The sequence below is a fragment of the Somniosus microcephalus genome, chromosome 21 (assembly GCF_052327205.1).
Source record: "Somniosus microcephalus isolate GS21.2 chromosome 21, FLI_Smic_1.0, whole genome shotgun sequence".
NCBI classification, from domain to species: domain Eukaryota; kingdom Metazoa; phylum Chordata; class Chondrichthyes; order Squaliformes; family Somniosidae; genus Somniosus; species Somniosus microcephalus.
The window spans coordinates 64,095,574-64,121,368 of record NC_141007.1 but is presented as its reverse complement, the minus strand read 5'-3'; the positions used below and the strand labels follow the sequence as shown (position 1 = coordinate 64,121,368).

Genomic DNA, 25,795 nt, shown 5'->3' with positions numbered 1-25,795 from the left:
CATAGGTCAGCACTGCAGCATGCGGAGCAATCTGCCGAAGCACAGACTGCTGGCCTTCTGTGGTGCGGCGAGGGCCCCGGCGATTCGTGCCCGATGCAGCGAGGGTGGCAGCAGTCAGTGCTCGTGTGGCCTCAATCTGTGTCTGCATCAGGCCAGCCACTGACTGCATGGCACCACTAAGCACTTGCGTGGAAGCCGCCTGTGCTGCACCGAGGTCCTGCACCGAGGTCCTGCAGACTCCTTGCCTGTGCTGCACCGAAGTCCTGCAGACTCCTTGCCTGTGCTGCACCGAAGTCCTGCAGACTCCTTGCCAGTGCTGCACCGAAGTCCTGGACAGTGCTTGCCAGTGACTCAATGGAGTCGGGCATCCTTGCCACTGCAGCCATGAGCTCAGTGTGCCTCTGCTCCTCCTGGGTGCCCATTTCAGCGAGGAGCCACACCTCTTCTGCGCTCACTGTAGCAGGACTGGAGACAAGACTCTCCCTCCGGGGAGGAGGCCACCGAGCTTCCCTAACCCCCCCGCGTTGCTGCAGCCCGCTGGGCCCCGGAGCTTCACTCTCCTCAGACTCTTACCCCCTGCTCCCCTCCAGGGAAGACATGTCCCCATTATGGCCTTGGGCTGCCTCGGCTGAGGGTGGCACTGATGGTCCAGCTTTCTCTTCCTCCTCGCCTTCAGAATCACTCACAGTGGCAGCTTGAGGGCCCGCCTCCTCACCTGGTGATTCACCATCTGAAAGCAGGGAGGTACAAGAGTTGCTTTAGCGTGAGGACAGGGCGGCAGCGAGGGAGGCATAAGTGCTGCAATGCACTGTATTGGTTCGATAGTGGCAAAGGATGCTGGTGTGAGGCACAAGTGGAAGGAGAGAAGTCAAAAAGGTGATGACCTTACCATTGCTGTCCAGAACGGGGTCGGCATCTCCAGTGGCGACAGGGCCAATCAGCTGGCCTGCCATAATGCGCTGGACTCGCTGCTCCAGATCGCTGAGGTCTTTAAGGTGAGGCTGGCCTCCCCCGGTCCATTGCTGCTGCCTCCTATTGTGGGCCAGCTTGCCCTGCAAGAGAAAGGATGGGCTCTGAGTACAGTGTGAAGCCCTGATCTTGGCTGCACTGCCTCTCATGGTGGAATAGCCCTTACAGTGTGAAGCCCTGATCTTGGCTGCACTGCCTCCCATGGCCGAATAGCCCTTACAGTGTGTAAAGTGGTGAATGTGCGTGTGAGTTTCATGAAAGGTCCATAGGTGTTGTATGAGGGCTGGCCATTGGGGCTTTCAGGACCCTTTGGCCATAAAGTGAGGTGCACATGCAGGGATGAAGAGGATACTGAAAAGGGTACTCACCCTGACAACCCGAGTGAGGTTGTTGAACTTCTTCCTGCATTGCACAGGGGTCCTAGGTACCATGCTGCTGGAGGTCACTCTGTGAGCCACCTCCCTCCAAGCTTTGCGGTAGTCGGTGGGCAGCGGCCTCCTGCCACTGTCCGGAAACAGGATAGATCGCCTGCGCTCCACTGCGCCAACCAGAACCTGCAGGGCCCCTCAGTGAACCGCTGCGCTCGCTCCCTGGCCCTCTCCATGGTCCTAGGCATTAGAATGTGGCAGCAGGTCTGTCCAGGCCGAGAATCAGGGCTCCAATGTGCAGGGTGTGGCTGCAATCCAAATCGACCCTCCCCCTTTAAGAGCTGACCGGCGCCAGCGTGTCTGCCTGCAATCGCTAACTGGCCACACCTGCGCTGCGCCCGCCCTCGGTGGTAGCGCCTCGCTTCTCCGGCTTAGCGCCTTAGGACAGTCGTGCAGCGCCTGCTTTAGCGCTCCAAGCACCTCTTGGGGCGAAGCAGGTCAATTTCGCTGAAGGTGGCGATAATTTGCGCTGGGCGCTAAATTTAGCGCCCGCTCGACTATAACGCCCCAAACGTGGCGATACTGAATTTCTAGGCCGATGTCCCTCCTCCTGTCCACTGCCTACAGCAAGATCTTCAGCTCAGCATCAGAGAATCTTGGGGGGTGATTTTGCCAATGGGGAGCTTTTGGAGGCGGGACTCCCACTTGTCGGGTTTCAGTCCCGCCTCCATCAACTTCTGGCCAACCCATGCTATTTTCCCTTGATTGACCTTGTTAAGCCCGCCCAGCAGGCTTAGCAGGCCAATTAAGGGAAAGCCGGATAGTGAGAAGCTGTGAAGCTGTCAAACACTGACATTCTCTGTAGTTTGATGAGTTTTCTTTTGTAGAAATGAGATGGTTGTTGCATTGGAGAATGCAACGGCAATCTGTCATCTCTACCGCGGAGGTGCGAGACTTTCCGCATACCCACCGATTGAAGCCTGCAGGAAGAAACAAAGGTAAGTACACTTTTTCTAACACTTTGCACTTACCTCAGATACTCACCTCTCCACACTTGCACCCATCACTCACCTTCACAGCACACTTTTGGACCCCGCAGACCCACTACTCACCTCGCTGACCTGGCGGGTTTCGGAGCCTTCGGGAAGCCCGCAGTTGTGTGGGCAAAATGGGGATAATCCTATTTTCTGCCTGTTAACTACCTGTTATCAGGCAGTTAAGTGGATGTAATCCTTTCCTGCCTCCAAGGAAATGGGACTCGGCGCGGGACGGCTACCCACCTCCTGGCAAGATGGCATGGAGGCGGGTTGGGGGCAGGTTGGGTACCCGCCCCCAAATTCTGCCAGTTTCTCGGCCTCCAAACCCGCTTCCCCAGGGCTGGCAAAATCGCTCCCTTGGTGTCTGGATTTTGCGTGCTGCCTACATGTGTACTAAATAGCATGGGTAGTCAGCAACCACCCTCCACCCACCACACCTGTTTTTGTATTCTAGGCCTCTATCTTTTAATATATTTATAAAACCCTTTTGTTGTTAGCTTTGATATCCCTTGCAAGTGTATTTCATATTCCCTTTTTGCACCTATTACTTTCTGTCTGTCCCTTTGTCACTTTTTATAACTTTCATAGTCAGCTGGATTTCCACGTTTCCTTGCATTTGTGTAAGCCTTTTCTTTTAGCTTGACACTGTCTCTTACCTCATTCGTTGTCCATGGTTGCTTAACTACACAAGTGGAGCTTTTGCCTTTTAGGGGTACGTACTGGTTTTGTATAGTATCAAATACTTCTTTGAATATAAGATTCTGAGGGGGATTGAGAGGGCAGATGCTGAGAGGTTCTTTCTGGAGTGTCTGTTATAAATCTCATCATTTATCAAGAAACTACTCATGAAATAACGCTGGATGGCCAGCTGGTGGCGCCGTCCAAGGAGTATAAATACTCGGGCGTCGGCCCCAGCTTTCCAGGGACATTTTGTAAGACAAGGAACTAGTGAAGTACAACTAAACCTCCATGTTCTGAAACAAGTTGATTAAAGCCTTGCTTTATACTCAAACCAAGTGCGTAGTGAGTTTTATTACGTCAGTGTCTAGAACTTTTTTTTTCGTTTATGAGATGTGGGCATCGCTGGCAAGGCCAGCATTTATTGCCCATCCCTGATTGCCCTTGAGAAGGTGGTGGTGAGCCGCCTTTTTGAAATGCTGCAGTCCGTGTGGTGAAGGTACTCCCACAGTGCTGTTAGGGAGGGAGTTCCAGGATTTTGACCCAGCGACGATGAAGGATCGGTGATATACTTCTAAGTCAGGATGGTGTGTGACTTGGAAGGGAACTTGGAGGTGGTGGTGTTCCCATGCGCCTGCTGCCCTTGTTCTTCTAGGTGGAAGAGGTCGCGGGTTTGGGAGGTGCTGCCGAAGAAGCCTTGGCGAGTTGCTGCAGTGCAACTTGTAGATGGTACACACTGGGGGCATATTCTCAGGATAAGGGGTCGGCCATTTAAGACTGAGATGAGGAAGAATTTCTTCACTCAGAGGGTTGTGAATCTTTGGAATTCTCTACCTCCAAAGGGTTGTGGATGCTGAATCATTGAGTATATTCACAGCTGTGATAGATTTTTGGACTCTAGGGGAATCAAGGGATATGGAGATTGGGTGGGAACGTGGAGTTGAGGTCGAAGGTCAGCCATGATATTATTGAATGGCGGTGCAGACTTGAGGGTCATATTTGTAACAGGGCCAGAAAGACAGTTATTTCCGTGTAGGATGATTGGAGTTGGCAGGAAGCGAAGGAAGAAATACTGATAGAAGGTTTCAAAGAGTACCACTTTAACGTGAGGAGAAAGTATTACTATAATCACTCTATAAATCTCCCTTGCAGCCAGCAAAGAAGATTCCTCTAAATCCTGATCCTCATGAGGCTGAGTTCCAGGTTCCTCAGCCTCTCCCCCTTCTGGGCCCAACCCCCCATTTGATTCCATTTCTAGTCCTTTCCAAATAGGGAGGTTGTGAAGAGCACAGCAAGCAAACACCATATATGTGAGACCCACTCAGGAGCATACAGCAATGCTTCTCCAGTTCAATTAAGGCAGCAAAACATTGCCTTCAAACTCATGCAATCACCTCAATGGCCACTCTAGTTGATGAATGAGGTCCATTGGAGCAATGTACTGTTGGTTTTTTGTTGTAGCTGGTGACAGATAATTTGATACTGAGGGAGTGGAATCCCTATCTATTCAGGAAATTCATTTGGGTGTATTTAGCCCACAGCTGTCATCTATAGTGCCCTGAACTCTGGGGAAACCAGCAATATGATATTACTGAATTGCCCTGTCTTGGTGCTGCCGAGCTGTCATTTAAAAATGAATGAATTCACTAGCTCTCCCATTGATGGTACTGATGACCTGTCAAATGTAAGCCTGGACAGCACTCTGGCTGATGTTGCAAAAGTTTCTGGTTATAACTTGGAAGGAGCCCGTAGCATAAAGGTTGAGAGATGTACTGGCCCCGATATTTATGGGGAGGTTAAAAACGACCAAAGAACCCAGAAAGGCTGGGGACGCGGAGGTCCTGTCGATCTTAACAGCAGGACCTCATTAACATTTTGTAGTTCCATCTCTCGGCCAGCAGCTGGCCAAATGGACAGTCTGGCCGGCGGGCGGTAGGGAACACCAGGGCTAAGAGGCCACAGCCAGCGAACCTTGGGAACAGTCCCTGGCAATCGCGAGGGGGGAAGGTCGGCAATTGGGGCTGGGGAGGGGCAGACCTGCAATTGGGAGGTGGTGAGGCCTGCAATTGGGAGGGGGTGAGGCCTGCAATTGGGAGGTGGGAGGCCTGTGATTGGGGCTGGGGGTGGAGTGGCTGAGGGGAGATCGGCAATCAAGAGGACTGAGGGGAGGCTGAAGATTGGGGCTGGGTGCGGGGGTGGTGGTGGGCGGCTGCTGATCGGGATTGGGGGATGCTGAAGGCTTCCTTGAGGGCCCAGGAGGGAACACTTCTGCTCTACCTGGCCCACAAGGGGTGCTGAAAGAGGCAGTTACTTTGGGGAGTCGGTAGCTCCCGCCTCCGTTTCACTGCCAAGTTTCCAGGTCCCTGGGAAACCTGTGCAGCAGCAATAATTTTCAAATCGGGCTCCCAATTGCACTATGGGAGCTTGATTTAAAAATGTTAGTTAAGCGTCCTACCTCACCACAGCGGGATACTTGGACATCCCGATATCTGCCGCCGTACAAAAGGCTGGGGTTTACATTCCGCTCATTTCACTTTTTTATCTCCCCCCAACCTTCACCCGCCCATCGTGGGGGGTGGGGGGTGGTTAATATTAAGGTCACTGACTTTGAAAGCCACTGGTAGAGCTGTTTGGGTATTTGGTATGGGCTATAGGTCATTGTACAGAAGGTAGCCTAATTCATCCAGAGGTTCCTAGTGAAGTGAAGCTGGCAAAGACACAGCTCCTCACTCAGTCCCTTATAAGCTCTCCCGGGTCTATAGACTTGTTGTGGGGGTGGGATGGGAGGTAAAACCGGGTTGGCTGCATTCTCCTTTGATGGGGGAGTACAACCAGAATGCTTTGCACTGCAACAGTGGCCCTTGTCTACTCTGTTGCAGAATGCTGCTCTGCCTCATGGTCCTGAAGCTGCCACACAAAGGTCATGGACATGCAGCTAAACACCACCATGAGGACAGTGCCAGGGACGCTTAAGTCCACTCCAACTGAGTGGCTCCCGGTGCTGTCCCACATTGCCCTGCCTGCCATTCACCGCGATGCCACCGTACTCCGTGAGTTGGAAAAAATCATGAGCAACATCAACCTTCCCATTCACGAACCTTGAAAAACTCACCACGAAAGCGCTTAAAATCATGCCGGGAAACAGCTGCCAATATTCATATAACTGGTATCAACCCACTATCCAGATGGACGGAATCGTGGGATGCATGCAACATAAAGAACGAACACCTCATCACTGACCCAACAGCAGAGATCCCTGGCTTCGACCTCCCTCAAAGACGGTGGACAGCGCTCAACTGAATCCACACAGTGCATGGACGATGCGGCCACCTGCGCCACAAGTGGAAGATGAGGGATGACCTGAGATGCGACTGTGGTCATGAATCCCAGACCATGGAACACATCACATCAACCTGCCCACTAAGATCTGTTGCAGGAGGCACTTCATTTCTCCACTCAGCATCTCAGGAGGCCATCGAATGGATAGCCAAACTAGACATCCCATTATAAGACTTTCCCATCATACGAAAGTAGTACTTGTCTCTTCTATTCCATCTATAGTGCAAACTGGAGAATTTCCATAGGGAAACCTATATTCCCTCTGGTATCCCTTACTGTGGATGGAGGCTAAAAACATGTTGGTAACTAGAGAGTATCACATTCTGGAGCTTTAAAATGTAGATCATCAGCTACCCAAAGTGACAAAAAAACCCTGGGTAACCCGCCAGAAAATCCAACCCTCAAAAGAGAGATTCACTTACATTATGCCCCTATTTTGCCAATAAATTGTGGAATTTCAGCCCCACTCACTTCACTTAGTAGTGGCATCCCTGTGCTGATTGGCTTGGGCTTATGTAACTGCTAATATATCTTATGTAAGACGGTTTAGAGGTTTGTTCATGTTACATTTTTATAAACCTTGGAGCTGATTGCTGCATTCCAACCCACTTCTCAGATATTAATGTGTTAGAAGACAGAAAAAAATTTGTATCTACTGTTTTCACAATCTTTCATACTACTGTATAGTACAGAATAGTGTTTTTGTCTCATCAAAGGTAACATAATGATTAGCACTAATGGAAATTCAACTAGTAGTTTATTGGCTGAGATTGTGATAAAAATTAGAAGGATTCTATTATATTTTTATACTTAGCAAATGTACTAGTTAACGTGAAACATTACAATTCTACAAACCTGGCTAGCAGTACTGTGAAGTTTTGCCAAACCATTTTCAAGTCTATCCATTTTAGAAACCAAGTCTTTCCTTTGCTTTGAGAGCAGGCTTTGATAGAGCTTTATTTGTTCCAGAAATGATTTGGGTGTGGTATAGTTGTAGCGTCTTTCAGTAGCTAGGTAGACTACAGACATCTCTTGGACACTTCCGTGTACAAATGCCATGAACTGGCTTATAGAGTTCTTTACTTCAACCTATAATGTAATTCAGTACACGAGTAGTATTCAGTGCATTGTGTTACAAGAAATGCATGCAAGTTACTAATACTATCTCACAAAAACATGACATTTGAAACATATTTATGAACTTAAATGGAAATGACAAACACCATCTAAATGATTATAAATATCTTACTCGAAAATAAACAGACACTTTATTTCTTTCACAAAAATTAAACTGTATGGCGTAAAGTTTTTGATAGGGCTCATTTCTGGTGGGATGAGGCTTCCACCTACCCTGGAGATGCTCCCATGATGCCAACTGTATTTCTGGCTCTGGATCATCTGTATATTCAGGAGGGCTTCCTGACCTCTGCCCGGAAACCATGCCAAATTAGAGATGGCCATGGAGGCTGACTGTAATAGCAGGGTTAAGACAGCCGACAAACTGCCTGAAGGGAATTTGATTTTGATTAAAAAATGATGCTGCTGCTGCTGCTGATGGGGCTCATTCAAAGCCACACTATGAAAGCACTAGCACAAGCTCCTCTTCCAAAGATCCCTGAGGTCCCCTTCTTAGAATGTTGGTTGCTAAGGTCTAACAGGCAGCCACAGCGTTCAGTCAGGGCAAGTGGAAAGAAATATGGTGGAGGTTGTGTTTCCATCCATTTAATTTGCATATGTTCCCCCACATATGAAAATCTAGATCTATATTTTTATTAACCAAACTTGAATAAAACCAATCCATTTACACCTCTGTAATGAGTTCTTTATGTTTTCTCTCCCATTACAGAAATGCTAAAAGAAAGCAGGGAAGGTACTGTGATTTATCCATGGGTCAGTTTTCTTCCTGGGGTATAAGACTTGAGCTAGGCTTTATTAATAAAGTCATAGAGTCATTAATGCTTATAGTCAGTCAATATCATTGAGGTTGTATAATTCAATATCTAACTGAAACTGGAAAACAAAATGAAAGTGTGGATAAAAATCATCCTAATCTTCCTCTGTAATTTCAGTGGGAAATTGTCAGAAATTCTGGAGGAATGAGTAAACAGATGTTTAAGCCATTTGTTTAGGGCTCCTCATATCAACCCCATGGCCCCTCGAGCCTTCTCTGCCATTCAATAAGATCATGGCTGATCTGATTGATATACCTATCAATTCATCCAATGAAAAGCGACGAGTTAAGACAGTAACTATAGGTTTTTATTGGCTAAATAACAGAGCCCACCCTCGTGGGTGATCGGATCCAACAAGGAGGAATACCAGCCAGTCGACCACCTTTATACCTGGGCAAGTAGGTGGAGCCATGGGCGGAGTCAGCAGTGGTCAGCCCAGGTATAACAGCGTGACAAAGAGGCGACCTCGTGTAGTGATACAACAGTGTAAACAGTGATAACCATAGTGTAACGATATAACAGTGATAACCATAGTGTAACGATAGTGAACAATAAACGTGGTTTACCACATTCACCCCTTGTTTAGATTTGAGTCCGGCGGGGTGAAGTGTACTACCAGTTCGGGTATGTCAGTCTGTCCGGAGGCCTCGTAAGCCTTTCCGATCGTCGCAGCAGCGGCGGCGGTGATGCAGTATCCGATGTTAATGCTGGTGTCTGCGTGGTCGGCGAAGGCTCGTGGGGTTCCGGCATGCCGTCTACCTGGGCTGGATTTGGGGGGGTGGTGGGGGGGTAACGGTGGTGTCTCAGGGATGCCCGAGGGTGCGAGGTCTCGTAAGGAGACTGTGTCCTCCCACCCGTCTGGGTATGCCACATAGGCGTACTGGGGGTTGGCGTGCAGGAGGTCCACCCTCTCAACCAGGGGGTCCGTTTTATGGGCCCTCGCGTGCTTTCGCAGCAAGACGGCCCCGGAGAGGTCAGCCAAGTTGGTAGCGTGGTTCCCGTAGTCGACTTCCTGGGGAAAACAAACATTCGTTCATGGGGGGTGGCGTTAATGGCAGTGCAAAGCAGTGACCGGATGGAATGCAGCGCTGCCGGGAGGACTTCCTGCCAGCGAGAGGTTGGGAGGCCCTTGGACTTTAAGGCTAAGAGAACGGCCTTCCAGACAGTCGCGTTCTCTCTTTCCACCTGGCCGTTCCCTCGGGGGTTGTAGCTGGTGGTCCTGCTTGCAGCAATACCTCTCGCTAGTGGGAACTGGCGAAGTTCCTCGCTCATGAAGGAGGAGCCCCGGTCGCTATGTATATAGTTCGGGAACCCGAACATAGCGAAGAGGTCGTTCAGGCATTTGATGACCGTGGTACTGGTCATGTCTGGGCAGGGGAAGGCAAAGGGGAAACGGGAGTACTTGTCAATGATGTTGAGGAAGTACACATTACGGTCAGAGGACGGGAGGGGCCCCTTAAAATCGATGCTCAAGCGCTCGAAGGGGCGGGTGGCCTTGATCAGGCTTGCTCTGTCCGGCCTAAAGAAATGCGGTTTGCATTCGGCACAGGTTTGGCAGTTCCTGGTCATGGTCCTGACCTCCTCGATGGAGTAGGGCAGGTTGCGGGCCTTAATGAAGTGGTAAAGTCTGGTGACTCCGGGGTGGCAGAGGTCGTTGTGGAGGGTCTGCAGTCTATCAATTTGCGCATTGGCGCATGTACTTCGTGATAGAGCATCTGGGGGTTCGTTCAGTTTACCAGGCCAGTACAAGATCTCATAATCATAGGTGGAGAGCTCGATTCTCCACCTCAAGATCTTGTCGTTCTTGATTTTGCCCCTCAGCTTGTTATTAAACATAAAAGCGACCGAACGCTGGTCGGTGAGGAGGGTAAATCGTTTGCCTGCCAGGTAATGCCTCCAGCGTCGTACAGCCTCCACGATCGCCTGGGCCTCCTTCTCGACCGAGGAGTGTCGGATCTCAGGGCCCTGGAGGGTCCTTGAGAAGAAGGCCACCGGTCTCCCCTCCTGGTTAAGGGTTGCGGCTAGGGCGAAGTCGGATGCATCGCTCTCCACTTGGAAAGGGATAGACTCATCCACCGCGTGCATTGTGGCCTTAGCAATGTCTCCCTTAATGAGGGAGAAGGCTGCGCACGCTTCTGCCGTCAGGGGGAAGGAGGCGGACTTCATGAGGGGTCTGGCTTTGTCCGCATAATTCGGCACCCATTGGGCATAGTAGGCGAAGAGCCCCAGGGTCCTCTTCAGCGCCTTTGGACAGTGGGGGAGGGGAAGCTCCACGAGAGGGCGCATTCTTTCGGGGTCGGGGCCGATGACTCCGTTCTCTACTACGCAGCCGAGGATGGCAAGGCGCGAGGTGTTAAACACACATTTCTCCTTATTGTAGGTGAGGTTCAGCCGTTGGGCCGTACGGAGGAATCTCTCCAGATTAACATCATGGTCCTGCCGGTTGCGGCCGCAGATGGTGATGTTATCTAGATAGGGGAACGTGGCTTGCAGCCCGTTCTGGTCAACCATCCGGTCCATCTCCCTTTGGAAGACCGAAACCCCGTTGGTGACGCCGAAGGGAACCCTAAGGAAGTGGTAGAGGCGGCCATTCGCCTCGAAGGCGGTATACTGGCGGTCCTCAGGGCGGATAGGGAGTTGGTGGTAGGCCGACTTAAGGTCGATGGTAGAGAATATTCGGTACTGTGCAATCTGATTGACCATATCAGATATGCGGGGAAGGGGGTATGCGTCCAGCTGGGTGTACCGGTTTATGGTTTGGCTGTAGTCGATGACTAGGCAGTTTTTATCGCCGGTCTTAACGACTACGACCTGGGCACGCCAGGGGCTGTTGCTCCTCTCGATGATGCCCTCTTTCAGGAGACGCTGCACCTCAGAGCTAATAAAAGCTCTGTCCCCGGCGCTGTACCGCCTGCTCTTGGTAGCGACGGGTTTACAGTCGCGGGTGAGGTTGGCGAACAGGGAGGGGGGCGGAACCCTGAGGGTGGATAGGCCGCAGGTGGTACGCGGTGGGCGGTTTAAAGGCTGTTGGTTGTCGACTGTGAGTGGGGGGAGGGGTCCACCGTATGCCAAAGTGACACTTTGAAGGTGGGACTGGAAATCCAGCCCTAGTAGGACGGCAGCGCAGAGCTGGGGCAGGACGAGGAGTTTAAAATTTTTATACTCCGTGCCCCTAACCGACAGGGTCACAACACAGTATCCGCTGATGTCTGTTGAATGGGACCGCGACGCCATCGAGATCCGGTTGCGCGTTGGCTGGACAGTGAGGGAGTAGTGGCTCACCGTGTCTGGATGGATGAAACTCTCCGTGCTTCCGCTGTCGAACAGGCAGGTCGTGGCGTGGCCGTTTACTTTGATGTCCATCATGGGCTTGGACAGGTGATGCGGGCGAGCTTGGTCCAGTGTGACGGGGGCTAGTGTATGGCTGAGCGAGCTGCTGTAGTCTGCGGGTGAGGCTGCGGTCGGGTCTGGAGACAAGGTGGCGGTCGAGTGTGGTGAACAAAATGGTGGTGCCCACGACGTTGCATAAAATGGCGGAGAAGATGGCCGCCCCCACAACTCACATGAGGCACTACCGGTGTCAGTGGCCTTGATCAAAGATGGCCGCCCCACGACTCACACGAGGGGATACTGGCATCTGTGGCCTTGATGAAAGATGGCCGCCCCCACAACTCGCATGAGGCACTGCTGGCGTCTGTGGCTTTCCCCCCGCAGGCCTTCGTGAAGTGGCCTTTCTTGTGGCAGTCGGAGCAGGTCGCGTTTCTTGCAGGGCAGCGCGCCCTCGGGTGTTTCGCCTGGCCACAGAAAAAGCAGCCGGCGGCCCGATCGCGGGGCTCCGATGTCGCAGCCGGTACCAGGGGTGGCGGTCCCGATCGGGTCTGGGACGCCGACGCTGAGGTAGGTCCCAGAGGCGGCGGTGCGAGGGGTATTGCGGTCGGGGTCGGGCCCGAGTCCCAGGGTCGCGCAGCACAGTACCTGGAATACGCCTCGAGGTCCCGATGGGCCACTTCCAGAGAGCGAGCGAGGGCTGCAGCTGTGTTCAGGTCGAGGTCCTTTGATTCGAGCAGTCTTTGCCGTGAGTAGTCGGACCGAAGGCCTTTCACGAAGGCATCGCGGATATTCTCTTCAGTATTTTCTGCAGCCGTTACAGCTTTAAAGTCACAGTCCCTGCCGAGTGTTTGTAGCGCCCGTAAAAATTCATCTACAGACTCTCCTGGCTGTTGCGGGCGGGATCTTAGGAGATGTCTGGCATACATAGAATTTACCGGGCTCCGGTACTGCTCTTTCAGCAGGTTGAGGGCGGCCTCGTATGTAGTAAGGTCCTGGATGAGTGCAAATACTTTAGGGCTCACTTGGGCGGTCAGAACTCTTAGTTTGGATCTTTGAGGCACGCCGGATTCTCCCAGGTAGGATTCGAAACAGCTCAGCCAGTGTTTGAAGTCAAGGGCTGAGTTTGCTGCCTGTGGGTTTAGATCCAGGTACGGCGGTCGGAGGGCTCGCAGCCAGGCCGGCTGCTGTGGCTGTTGTAGCTGGGCGTCTGACTGGTCGTTTGGCTGCTCCGTTAAAGACATTTCAAAATTTAGCCAATAAAATTGATATGCCTATCAATTCATCCAATGAAAAGCGACGAGTTAAGACAGTAACTATAGGTTTTTATTGGCTAAATAACAGAGCCCACCCTCGTGGGTGATCGGATCCAACAAGGAGGAATACCAGCCAGTCGACCACCTTTATACCTGGGCAAGTAGGTGGAGCCATGGGCGGAGTCAGCAGTGGTCAGCCCAGGTATAACAGCGTGACAAGAGGCGACCTCGTGTAGTGATACAACAGTGTAAACAGTGATAACCATAGTGTAACGATATAACAGTGATAACCACACTGATTATTCCACATTCCCGCCTACCCCCGATAACCTTTCACCCCCTTACTTATCAAGAATCTATCTACCTCTGCCTTAAAAATATTCAAACTCTCTGCTTCCACCGCCCTCTGAGGTAGAGAGTTCCAAAGACTCACGACCCTTTGTGAGAAAGAAATTCTCCTAATCTCTGTCTTAAATGGGCGACCCCTTATTTTTAAACAGTGACCCCTAGTTCTAGATTCTCCTACAAGAGGAAACATCCTCTCTACATCCACCCTGTCAAGACCCCTCAGGATCTTATATGTTTCAATCAAGTCACCTCTTACTCTTCTAAACTCCAGCAGATGCAAGCCTAGCCTGTCCAACCTCTCCTCATAAGACAACCTGTCCATTCCAGGTATTAGTCTAGTAAACCTTCTCTGAACTGCATCCAACGCATTTACATCCTTCCTTAAATAAGGAGACCAATACTGTACACAGTTCTCCAGATGTGGTCTCACCAATGCCCTGTATAACTGAAGCATAACCTCCCTACTTTTGTATTCAATTCCCCTCGCAATAAATGATAACATTCTATTAGCTTTCCTAATTATTTGCTGTACCTGCATACTGACCTTTTGTGATTCATGCACTAGGACACCCAGATCCCTCTGCATCTCAGAACTCTGCAATCTCTCACCATTTAGATAATATGCTTTTTTAAAAACTATTTCCACAGGTTGGGGATTCTAAGACTAGGGGGCATAGATTAAAAATTAGAGCCAAACCTTTCAGGAGTGAAATTAGGAAACATTTCTACACCCAAAGGGTAGTAGAAGTTTGGAACTCCCTTCCGCCAATGGCAATTGATGCTAGATCAATTGTTAATTTTAAATCGGAGATTGATAGCTTTCTGTTAACCAAAGGTATTAAGGGATATGGGCCAAAGGTGGGTATATGGAGTTAGGTCACAGATCAACCATGATCTCATTGAATGGTGGAACAGGCTCGAGGTTCTGAATAGCCACATCTGAAGTACTGTGTATTTGCAGCCAGGCTGCCTTGGTCTCCTGGGGAGGTACAGGCTGCCCTCGCGGGGTCCCCGATCATGGACTGCGTAAAACTGGCAGCCGCCGCAGACAAAGTCTTCGCCGTCGCCCAACTCGGCTGTGCAGCTGCGAGGCTCCCCGACACCACCGAGCACGCGCCGCCACGCCAGGCCGCAGAACTATGCTACCAACACGCGCGTTTCGGCCACAAGGCCCAATGCTGCAGAGCACCCTGCTCTTTCGATCAAACCAAGATGGCCGCCCGGCCCAATGCGCCAGCCCCGCGCCGCCGTCTAGGCCCGCTCGACCGCACCCCCGCCGCCACGATGGCCATCGGCACCGCAGGTAAACTGCTGTACATAACCGACTCCCTTTCAGGGCGCAGATTCCTTTGCGACACCGGAGCCCAATGCAGCATAATTCCTGCCTCCCAGCTCAACATCCAGGCAGGCTGCAGTGGCCCACCCCTCGTGGCGGCAAATGGCGCAGCCATCGCTACTTTTGGAAAGCGACGGGCCGAGGTTTGTTTCAATGGCCAGCGATTTACGTGGGATTTCGTGACGGCCTCGGTGGCACATTCCTTGCTGGGCGCCGATTTTCTTTGCGCCCACGGACTCCTGGTCGACGTCCGCGACAGGCGCCTGATCGACGCAGCAACTTTCGCTTCACTGGCCTGCCAGCAGAGCAACAGCCCGGCCCTCGTCGGGTCCTGCTCTGCCCCGGCGGATGATGACTACGCCCGCCTACTCGCAGATTTCCCGAGGCTCACACAACCGACCTTCTCAGCCGTGGCAGCCAGGCATGGTGTCGAGCACCACATCGCCACTACGGGACCACCAGTGTTCGCTTAGCCAGACACCTGGACCCAGCTAAGATGGCGGTGGCCAAGGAAGAATTCGCCACGATGGAGAAACTGGGCATCATCCGCCGCTCGAACAGCCCCTGGTCGTCCCCCCTCCACATTGTGCCCAAGCCGGGCGGTGGCTGGCGCCCCTGCGGCGACTACAGACGGCTCAACGATGCCACCACGCCCGATAGATACCCCATTCCGCACATCCAAGACTTCTCGGCACACCTAGCAGGAAAGTCCGTCTTTTCCAAGGTCGACCTGATTCGCGGCTACCATCAGGTCCCCGTCCACCACGCAGACGTCCAGAAGACGGCGGTCATCACCCCCTTCGGACTGTTCGAGTTCCTGCGCATGCCCTTCGGGCTCAAGAACGCCGCACAGGCCTTCCAACGGCTCATGGATTCCGTCCTACGGGACCTGAGCTTCCTGTTCGTCTAGCTGGACGATATCCTCGTGGCCAGCACCAGCAAGGCCGAGCACATCGCGCATTTGCGCTCTCTTTTCCAGCGCCTCAGCCAACACGGGCTAATCATCAACCCGGCCAAATGCCAGTTCGGAGCAGCCCAAATTGACTTTCTCGGCCACAGAATCTCACCAAGGGGAGCCATTCCCCTACCTTCCAAGGTGCAGGCGGTGGCGGACTTTCCCCAGCCCACCTTGGTCAAGGCGCTGCAGGAATTTTTGGGGATGGTCAATTTCTATCACCGTTTCGTGCCCAAGGCCGCCTCACTCATGCGCCCCCTCTACGAAGCCACCAGGGGCAAAACGGGCAAAGAGCAACTCACCTGGTCCAGCGAGATGGCGACAGCCTTCCACCAGACCAAAAGCGCCTTGGCCAACGCCACACTACTGGCCCACCCCATTCCGGGCGCCAAGACCGCCCTCACCACGGACGCCTCGGATTACGCCGTCGGCGCTGTCCAGCAACAGTGGGTCGAAGGCGCGTGGCAGCCACTGGCATTTTTCAATCGACAGCTGCACAAGAACGAGCAGGCCTACAGCACGTTTGACAGAGAGCTCCTGGCCCTGTTCCTGGCAATCCGGCACTTCCGTTTCCTCCTGGAAGGCCGGCCGTTCACCGCATTCGTGGACCACAAGCCGCTCACTTTCGCCATGGCCAAAGTAACCGAACCCTGGTCCGCGCGCCAACAGCGCCAACTCAACTTCATCTCGGAGTTCACCACGGACATCCGCCACGTCGCCGGCAAGGACAATTTGGTGGCCGACTGCCTCTCAAGACCCTCGCTCCACGCAGTGCACCTGGGCGTCGACTACGCCAGCATGGCGAGAGACCAGGCCGCCGACGCGGAGATCCAGGCCCTCAGGACGTCAACCACCAGCCTCACTCTGGTCGACATCCACTTCCACGCAGCCGGCACAACCCTCCTGTGTGACGTCTCAGTCCCCTCGCCTAGGCCGGTCGTCCCATCCGCCTGGCGCAAGCGAGTTTTCAACATCATCCACGGCCTCTCACATCCAGGGATGCGTGCGTCTCAGAAACTCATGTCCGCCAAGTTCGTCTGGCCTGGACTCCACAAGGATGTGAGAGACTGGACCAACACATGCGTGGCGTGTCAGCGCGCTAAGGTCCAGCAGCAAACCAAGGCGCCATTGGAGTGTTTCCCGGTGCCCGAGAGGCGTTTCGACCATGTCCACGTCGATCTGGTAGGCCCCTTGCCGCCGTCGCACGGTTTCACACACCTGCTCACGATCGTCGACCGCACCACCAGATGGCCCGAGGCGGTACCCCTCGCCTCCACCACCACGACCGACGTCGCGCGAGCATTCGTCTCGACAAGGGTGGCCCGGTTCGGCGTGCCGACCGACATATCCTCGGACAGAGGCCCCCAGTTCACCTCCCACTTGTGGAATGCCATCACCGCCGGCCTCGGCACCAAGTTGCACAGGACAACAGCCTACCACCCGCAGGCCAATGGGCTCTGCGAGCGCTTTCATCGTTCCTTGAAAGCCTCCCTCCGCACCAGCCTGGCCGACACCAGCTGGATCGACAAACTACCCTGGGTCCTCCTGGGATTGCGCACCGCGCCCAAAGAGGACCTCCGCGCCCGAGATGGTCTACGGCCAACCGCTCAGAGTACCAGGCGACTTCCTCCCCCTGACAACGGAGCCGTGGTCGGCCGCCAGACAGCTTTCCCTGCACCAGGACGCGACCCAGCAATTCCGTCCAGTGCCCACTTCGCAACACGGCCCGCAGCCGTCCTATGCGCCTCGGGACTTACGACATGCGGAGTTCGTCTTCGTGCGCCGGGACGCGCACAGAGGCCCGCTGCAGGCACCGTACACCGGCCCCTTCTCAGTATTGGAGACGGGGGACAAAGCTTTTCTTATCGACGTCGGCGGGAAGCCGGACCTTATTTCAGTAGACCGCCTCAAACCGGCGCACCTGGACCTCAGCTTCCCGTGTCGTCCGGCTCTTCCCCCACGGCGAGGCAGACCTCCCGCGTTGGCGGCGGCCCCACAAGAGGACCAAGACACGCCAGAACCTTACTTCCCAGCCGCCGCCCCACCTTCGCTGGCAGCCCGTCCAGCCAGCCCACCGGCAGACCAGCCGACGAACCAACTGGCCGACCCCCCAGACAGCCCTCCTCACACGCCAGATGGCTACTACAGCCGCTACGGCCGTTTGGTCAAACCTCCGCAGAGACTGACTTTTACAGTTAACGAGGATTCTGGGGGGGCGTACGTGGCGTTACCACATTGGGGAAACACTGTGTGTATGTAGATAAACCTGTATAATCCCCTTTTAACTGCTGTATTCCCCTCCCCCCGCAAGACAGTTGCAAGCTGAGAGGAATAAGGCATGTTCAGACTCGCCTGCTGCTGAGAGAAGGAAAACCAATCAGGTTCCAGCAGGTGACCAATCCGTGAGTCATCACGGGTTCGCGGGCTTTATGAATTCAGTACTGTATTGTGAGAGTTGGAGTAAAGACCTATTTCTTGTAGCTCGCTGTGTTGCCTATTTCTTTACGCGGGAGACTGTAGTCTCCCACAACCTGCATATTCATTTCGCCAGATGGTGGGGGGATTCTTTTTGGAGCAGATTTCCGTCAGGGTGTTATTTCTGCCCACCCTAACTTCAAAGTGAAATAGGTGAGGTACCGTCTCCTAGCTTAGTTAAAACTTGACACGACAAGTTGCGTTTATATCGTGACTTTAATGTAATAAATATTTAATGATGGAAGTAGGGGAGGTGACCAAAGTCCTAGGTTTTTGAGGAAGCTTTTGAAATTGGGGAGAGAGGTAGCAAGGCAGAGTGGTGTACGTACAGTTCCAGAGAGTACAGCTGAGAGAGCTATAAGCTCTGCAATTGAAGGTGGTGCTGGGCTTGTGTAAATATGCACAGAAGGCTAGATCTAGAAGAGTAGAGGACACGTGCAGCTACACATAAATGAAGGAGGTTGCAAAGGTAGGGATAGCAAGACCATGGTGGAATCTGTAAATGAGATAAGGATTTTGAAATCTATGCTTTGGGGATGGAGAAGCAGTGGAGGTTGAGAAGGAGAAGGCTGATAGGCAAGTAAGAATTAATATGGGCAGTGGAGTTTTAGATAAGTTGAAGTTAATGCAGAGTAGATGTCAAGAGATCAATAAGGAGAAGCTTTGGAGAAGTCAAGCTTGGAGGTGACAAAGGGGTGAATGAAAATTTCAACAATGGTCTAGGTGAGATAAGAGCAGAGATGTACAATGTTGTGGTGATGGAAGTAACTGTTTTTGGTGATGGCTACAATAGAGGGTTTTAAGTTCAGCTGAGCATCAAATAGAACAATGAGGCTGTGCACCATCAGCTTCAGTCTGAGTGATGGAGAGGTAGAGTTAGGGTACATAAAAATAAAAACTACTAAACTTTCTTACCTCAATACCCTCAGTTTCCTCAAGGAAACGCTTACAAACGGATATCAAAGCTTCTTCTGGCCACTCATGGAACCAGTTTATAGATGTGCAGTTTACCAAAGCAGGGAACTTTCGAGCACGTATTCGTAGAATTGAACCCACGGGTGAAAAACACAGAACAACCTGTAAAATCCAAAAAATATTTTCACACTTTTAAAAAGAAAAAACACTACTCCAACTTGTGTGTTATCAAGAGACTAAAAAAATTATCATGATCAATCTTGTGATTTAAAATTTTAATCTCAGTTAATATTGGTTTCAGTTGCATTTTTAATTGACACAATTAATGCATTCATCACTTTAAAGTTTGGTTTATTACTGATGCTATTATTATCATTCCAAAAACGTAGCATAAAACCATTTCATATTATTGGTCTCTCTTTTTGGTTTCATATTTATTTACATGGAATTAAAGAGAAAAACATAAACTGAGCTGTTTTTTGTGAAGAGAAACTTTTGATTCATTAAATCTGAAAGTGTAAATTAAAAAGGAAAATTGGTAGCTTTACATAGATACATGCAAAAAAAATGCAATGCTGCCTACAAGTCTAAAATGAGCTTAAGTCTTATTTCTTTCTGCCATTTAGCCAGTTGCTTAGGCAGTCATGTTTGTTTATGTTTTTGTTTACATTTTGGGGGATAATGATGCTTGCTTCTTATTTACAATTTGACTGAAAGTGAGAAATGTAATTTGCATGGCACTGTTGTCACCAACAATGCTATGTATTTATATGTCAGCTTTGCTAAACTTTCATGGGCACCAACATGCTTCAACCACCATTCCAGAGGACAATCTTTCGTGCTGATACTGGTCGAAAGTGGTGTTGGTTGACTTTGTTCCTTCATATTCTCCTCTCAATCAGATGCCACAAAGATATTCATTTTCTTTTTTGGTGGTTTAGCTTCTGTAGTTTACGCACCAGGCTGTTAAGTCTTTTGAGACTTTTGATAAGAATAAGGTAAGATTTAACTTCCATATCTTGTCCCTCTTGGATTTTGGAAGGCACTTGGGTCCAGCACAGTCACTACCTTACTTTCGTTTAATTAAGCCTGAGGTTCTTAAACTGAATGTTTATTTGAATATCATCTGAGACAGCCATTACACAAAATAAATAGCACAGTTCTGGTAAAACCAAGGAGCTGTCAGGTACCTGCAGGGATCTAGTAGGGCATTCAACTTTTGGAGTTTGTCAAAATCAGTAGGAGTGGGCACAGCTAGATTGTGCTTCTGAAGAGCTAACATGGCTGTGATAGCGAATCTATTTCTAAGCAGTTGCTGAACCATCTGCAATGTTCCATCTAGTTGAAACATCTTGTATAAGAGATTCTTGTCCCTGTCCATTTACAGTCTGCTGTATTTCTAGTTCTGCACTATTAGCTGGAATATGTTTGAAATGGCCTGAGTCGTCAGTAACTTTTCGAACGTGGCATCATAAGCGGTAGTGTGATTGATCGCTGAAGACTGCGAGCGATGCAGAGCATGTGTTCAAATGGCAAAAGATTGCTGCTTCTATCATATTGTATGCATTGTCGATACCAATTGCTGTTACCTTGCCTTGTATATCCATTTATTCATAACATCCAAGAAATGCTATGCATATGTTTCAGCATTATGGCTGTCTTTGGTAAAGAGCTAGAAATTCGTTATAGCTAAGAAATGGGCAATGTTTAGACTAAAAATGATTAAGCTATGCCACCTGAAAATCATCTAGGATGCACGCAAAATTTGTCCTCACTCCTTATTAAAATGATTGTAGTCATGATTCTCGTCTAAAAACTCAAGCTCATTGGTATTACACAGAAAAGCTGGGCCATATCGGGGGCAGTCTAACTGCAAGTAATGATTGCCACAGGCCTTTTTCACTACTTAAAGGGGAGGTTCATTGATGCTGCAGCACCTCATTCTCAGCATTGTTGGGTGTGCAGCTGCCTCAACAACCATAAAAAGGACAAGGAAAAGTAGCACTTAATTAAAAATCCTGATGGCAGGTCACCACCCCAGGGAGAGAACCCAGAGGTTTTCCGATGAAGCTTTGGAGGCAATGGTTTTAGCAGTGGAGAGAAGGCGGGCGGTCTTGTACTCGAAAACTGGCAGGAGGCCCTTGCCACAAGTCTACCGGACTATGTGGAGGGAGCTGGCACACCACGTCACGGGCAGCACTGTGCTTCCCAGGACCCATACCCAGTGCAGGAAGAAGTTCAACAATCTCACATGGGTGGTCAGGGTGAGTGAAGGCTTTAACAAATGCTACATATCACCATCTGTACCACACAGCTCAATGCACCACACCAGCAGCACTCACCCACCAACAATCTCTACCTATCAACACTCACCCATATCTCACACCTTGCACACAATGACAGCTATTCAACTATGGCAGGCACAAGGATCATTAGTTATTAGGATTCATGTGATATTTGTGATATGTTTATAGATAAATTTATTAATTGTGTTTGGAATATTTTGTGGTCTCCCTCATTTCACCTGCGCCCAGGAGGACGCTGTGATATGGCATGAGACAGGGATTGTATGATGGGGATGTAGTGAGCTTCGGGGATCTGGGGTTTCATTCATGTAAATCGGAGTCTCATGAGCCGGTCACGGACAGCTCATCTGGAAGGCCAATTGTCTCGCTGCCTCCACCCTCCCTCCTGTTCCTCCTCCTTCTCCTCCTCATCCTCTCCTTTGTCCTCCTCCTGAGGTGGTCTCGCAATCCCTGCTGGCAAGGGCTGCGCCATCATGATGGCCAAGTTGTGGAGCATGCAGAAGACCACCACGAAATGGGACATCCGCTCTGGCGAGTACTGGAGGGCTCCTCCTGAGCAGTTAAGGCAGCGGAACCATTGCTTCAGTAGGCCGATGGTCTGCTCGATGATGTTCCTGGTGGCAGCATGGCTCTCATTATATGAGTGCTGGGCATGAGTGGTGGGGTTGCGGAGGGGAGTCATCAGCCAGGTGGAGAGCGGATAGCCCTTATCTCCGAGCAGCCACCTGCGAGCTTGGCATGGTGGCTGGAAGAGTGCCTGCATCGTGGCTGCTGCCAGGATAGCGGGCATTGACATTGAGGATTCACTGTGTGTGGTCGCACACCAACTGCACATTAAGTGAGTGGTAGCCTTTGTGGTTACGGAAGATCTCAGGATTGTTATGCGGTGCCCGCAAAGCCACATATGTGCAGTCAAGGGGGCCTATACCATGGGGAAGCCCGCTATCCTGGCAAAGCCACATGCATGCTCATCCTGTTTCTGGTGACTGGGAAGCCAATGTAGTCCCTTCTCCTTTGTAGAGAGACTCAGTGACCCCCGGATGCAGCAATGGATGACAAACTGTAAGATGTTAGATATGTCTCCTGTTGCAGACGGGAAGGATCCGTTGGCGAAGAAATTGAGGGCCACGGTGACCTTGACTTGAGCTGTGGTTGCCCTGGTCTGAGGCTGGAAGTCTGGGAGATCTGGTCTGAGGCTCGAGGTTTGGTTGCAGGAGGTAGCAGAGTTCTGTGACCACCTCCTTGGTGAAGTGTAGTCTCCTAATACACAGCTCCTCGCTTAATTGAAGGTAGGAGAAGTGATGTCGGTAGACCCTAGGAGGGTACGGCCTCCTGTTGAGAGCCCTGATGGCCCTCCTCCTCCCTCTGTGCACATGTTCCCATCTCTCTTGCTGCTTCCGCTCTCTCCACCGCAGATTCTGGAGGGCGAGGTCCACTGCCAGTACAGCCCCCATGACTTTTAGCAAGTGTTGTAAGTTGAAGCTTTTCAGAAATAATTATGGAGTTTTGTACTTGCCAGAACACTCCCTGATATCAAAGAACCTTGAAATGACTAAAGAAAACTCTTGCAGTAGCAGGAAGTAGCAAAAAGCCACTCAAACTTCAAAAATCTGTCAGGTACGCGTGATTGGTGATGATCCCTTTAAATAGCGTCGCTGGAGCTGGCTTCCTGCTGCTGCATGCCACTTGAAGCTGTCATTGTTTTTTCCAGCCAATAAGTTCATTGGCTGTAATGAAGCTGGGAGATCAGGCATCAAGTGAATTACACACTCACTGACATCATGATCTCCGTGATGGCGAGGTCCCCGGCGATCACGTTCAGTGGCAGTGCTACCGGCAACACCAATATGGCATGCGGCGCAGGAACCAGCATCAGGTGTCGTTAGAGCTCTCAACGGCGTTTTAACGCCATCTCATGGTGCTAACGTGTGGCGCAAACCAAAAGAATTTCTCCCCCAAAGACTTTGGTGTCCAAGCAGTATCAATCAGGTGTGCAGTGATTCCAACATAGCTGTGATTGCTTACGGATGTCCAGTGATCATCAGACAATGCAACAACTGCCCGCTATTCAGTAGCACTGACTTTGTAGTAATTTTGTTGTTACATTGATCATTTATTCATGATATGATGGTTCCTCTGGAAGGCAAGGAATATGACTGATTGGAAGATGCTGTTTGAACAACATCTTAGTCCTGTATCACTTACAATGTTAACGGGTCTGCAGCTATCCACTTTACAATAGCATTGGTTATGTTACCATACTTAGTTTGATTCATGTGCTGGCAGCGATCCTGAATTTCGAAAAGAGTGCTCTGTTGAAACTGATGGGTTTAACTTATTGTTGTAGCCTATGGTAGAAGAACATGCTAGAAAGTTTATTTTCAAAAGAGAAGGCTCATTAGGCCGCATGTAGGCCTGGCTTTCCAGTGCAGCCGGCTTCTGCAACCTGAGGGCCAGTATCATGAGATGTGGTTGGCTGCTCTTGTGCTACAAAAGTGACCTGAGGAGGGGCCTCTTCTCAGGGCAACTTGCCCCTGGGAAGGAGCTGTGCTGGCTGCATCTCTGGAGCTTGTGTTTGGGCATGCTGGTGCTGCCTTTTATGTAATACTGGCATGGTGTTCTGAGGGGGCAGGCCAGATGTCTGACATGTGCTGCTGTCTTGAGAAATGGCAGCCTCAGACAGGTTGCCTCCAGCTGTCGACATTTCACTGGGCATTGGATCTGTGTCCCCACTGATCATCAATCTGGCTGGTCTAATGGCAGCTATCAGACCTTGAAAGTCTTGAGCGAGCCTGTACTCTGGCCCCTGTAAGACTGTACAGAGTCTGCTATCTAATCTGTTTCCTACTGCCACAAGAGCTGCAGTCTGTGCTTCTGTGGAGGAGAACGAGGCAGCGGCAGGTGCAATGTCATTCTGAGATGGGAGGGCGCAGCTGAAGTTTCTAATGAAGCTGCCACATGCTCCATTGATGCTGCACATCTTCGGAGACTGACTTCAGAGCATGTATGTTGGCATGATATTCCCCAAACATCCTTCTTTTCAGATGAGTACCCAGGAGATCTGAAGCCTTCTTCTCTGCCTTCACTAATAAGGTGGCACATCCCCACCCACTACCACTTCTTTTAGTTCCCTCGTGCTCTGTGAATTACCCAGTGTCACTTCCTCACTAACACTATCTAATTCCTCCTTGGTGCAAGTATCTGCACTTGGGTATGAGAGCAATAAAGCAAATGATTCAGGTTGTGAGATCAAGGAGGTTGTGCGAGAGGAACACGGGCATGAATTGTCACTTGGAAGAACATGGGTTAATAAATGACAGCCAACACAGATTTGTTAAAAATAACAACAGAAAATGCTGGAAAAACTCAGCAGGCCAGGCAACATCCGTGGAGAGAAAATAGAATCAACGTTTTGGGTCAAACTCTTGACAAAGGGTTTGACCCGAAACGTTGACTCTATTTTCTCTCCACGGATGTTGCCTGGCCTGCTGGGATTTTCCAACATTTTCTGTTGTTATTTCGGATTTCCAGCATCTGCAGTATTTTGCTATTGTACAGATTTGTTAAAGGCAATTTGTGTCTGACAAACTTGATTGAGTTCTTCGATGAAATAACTGAGAACAGTTGATAAAGGTAGTGCAGTTGATATTGTGTATGTGTGCTTTAAAAAAATGTTTGATAAAGTGCCACATAATAAATTGGTTAAAAGAGAAGTTGAAAAGAAAATTTAATGGAGGTGTTCAAAATTATGAAGGGGTTTGATAGAGTAGATAGGAAGAAACTGTTTCCACTGGGAAGTGGGTTGATAACCAGAGGACACAGGTTCAAGATAATTGTCAAAAGAATCAGGGAGGGAGATGGGAAGAATCTTTTTAAGCGGCGAGTGGTTATGATCTGGATTGCACTGCCTAAAGGGGTAGTGAAAGCAGATTCAAATGTAACTATAAAAAGGGAAATTCGCTATGGGAAAAGAGTTGGTCAGTGGGACAAATTGGATAGCTCTTTCAAAGAGGCTGCACATGCACGATAGGCCGAATGGCCTCCTTCTGTGCTTTAAGATTCTATGATTGAATCATATGTTGTGTCTTTCAATGTCTTCATTAACATTTACTAAGCCTCTCCCAAAAGCCTGGGCTTAGACTTGATAATTTTGGCTAAAGCTGTGACTCTGCCACCAGAAGAGAGAGACTGGGGTCAGAGAGAAGGGGGGAGAGAGAGAGAGAGAGAGAGATAAGAGTTTATTTTTCTTTGTTTAATATTCGTTTAATTTTCACAGAATATACTTCAATTTTGAAGCCAACTAATTGCCTCAGGAAGGCAGATTATTATCTGAATGGCAATAGATTGGGAGAAGGGGAAGTGCAACGAGACCTGGGTGTCCTTGTGCACCAGTCGCTGAAGGTAAGCATGCAGGTGCAGCAGGCGGTTAAGAAGGCAAATGGTATGTTGGCCTTCGTAGCGAGAGGGTTTGAGTACAGGAACAAGGATGTCTTGCTCCAGTTGTACAGGGCCTTGGTGAGACCGCACCTTGAGT

The 25,795-nt window shown here is 50.5% G+C and overlaps 1 protein-coding gene across 1 annotated transcript in view; it reads right to left on the bottom strand.

The window, feature by feature from the left end:
- Positions 1-25,795, bottom strand: part of LOC147102876 (dynein axonemal heavy chain 17-like) — a 908,504-nt gene that overhangs the window by 103,884 nt on the left and 778,825 nt on the right. The window contains exons 59-60 of the mRNA XM_085963770.1: positions 18,956-19,117; positions 7,247-7,480 (exon numbers count right to left, since the gene is read on the bottom strand). Coding sequence (XP_085819896.1) covers positions 7,247-7,480; positions 18,956-19,117 — 396 coding nt within the window. The remainder of the gene's footprint in view (positions 1-7,246; positions 7,481-18,955; positions 19,118-25,795) is intronic.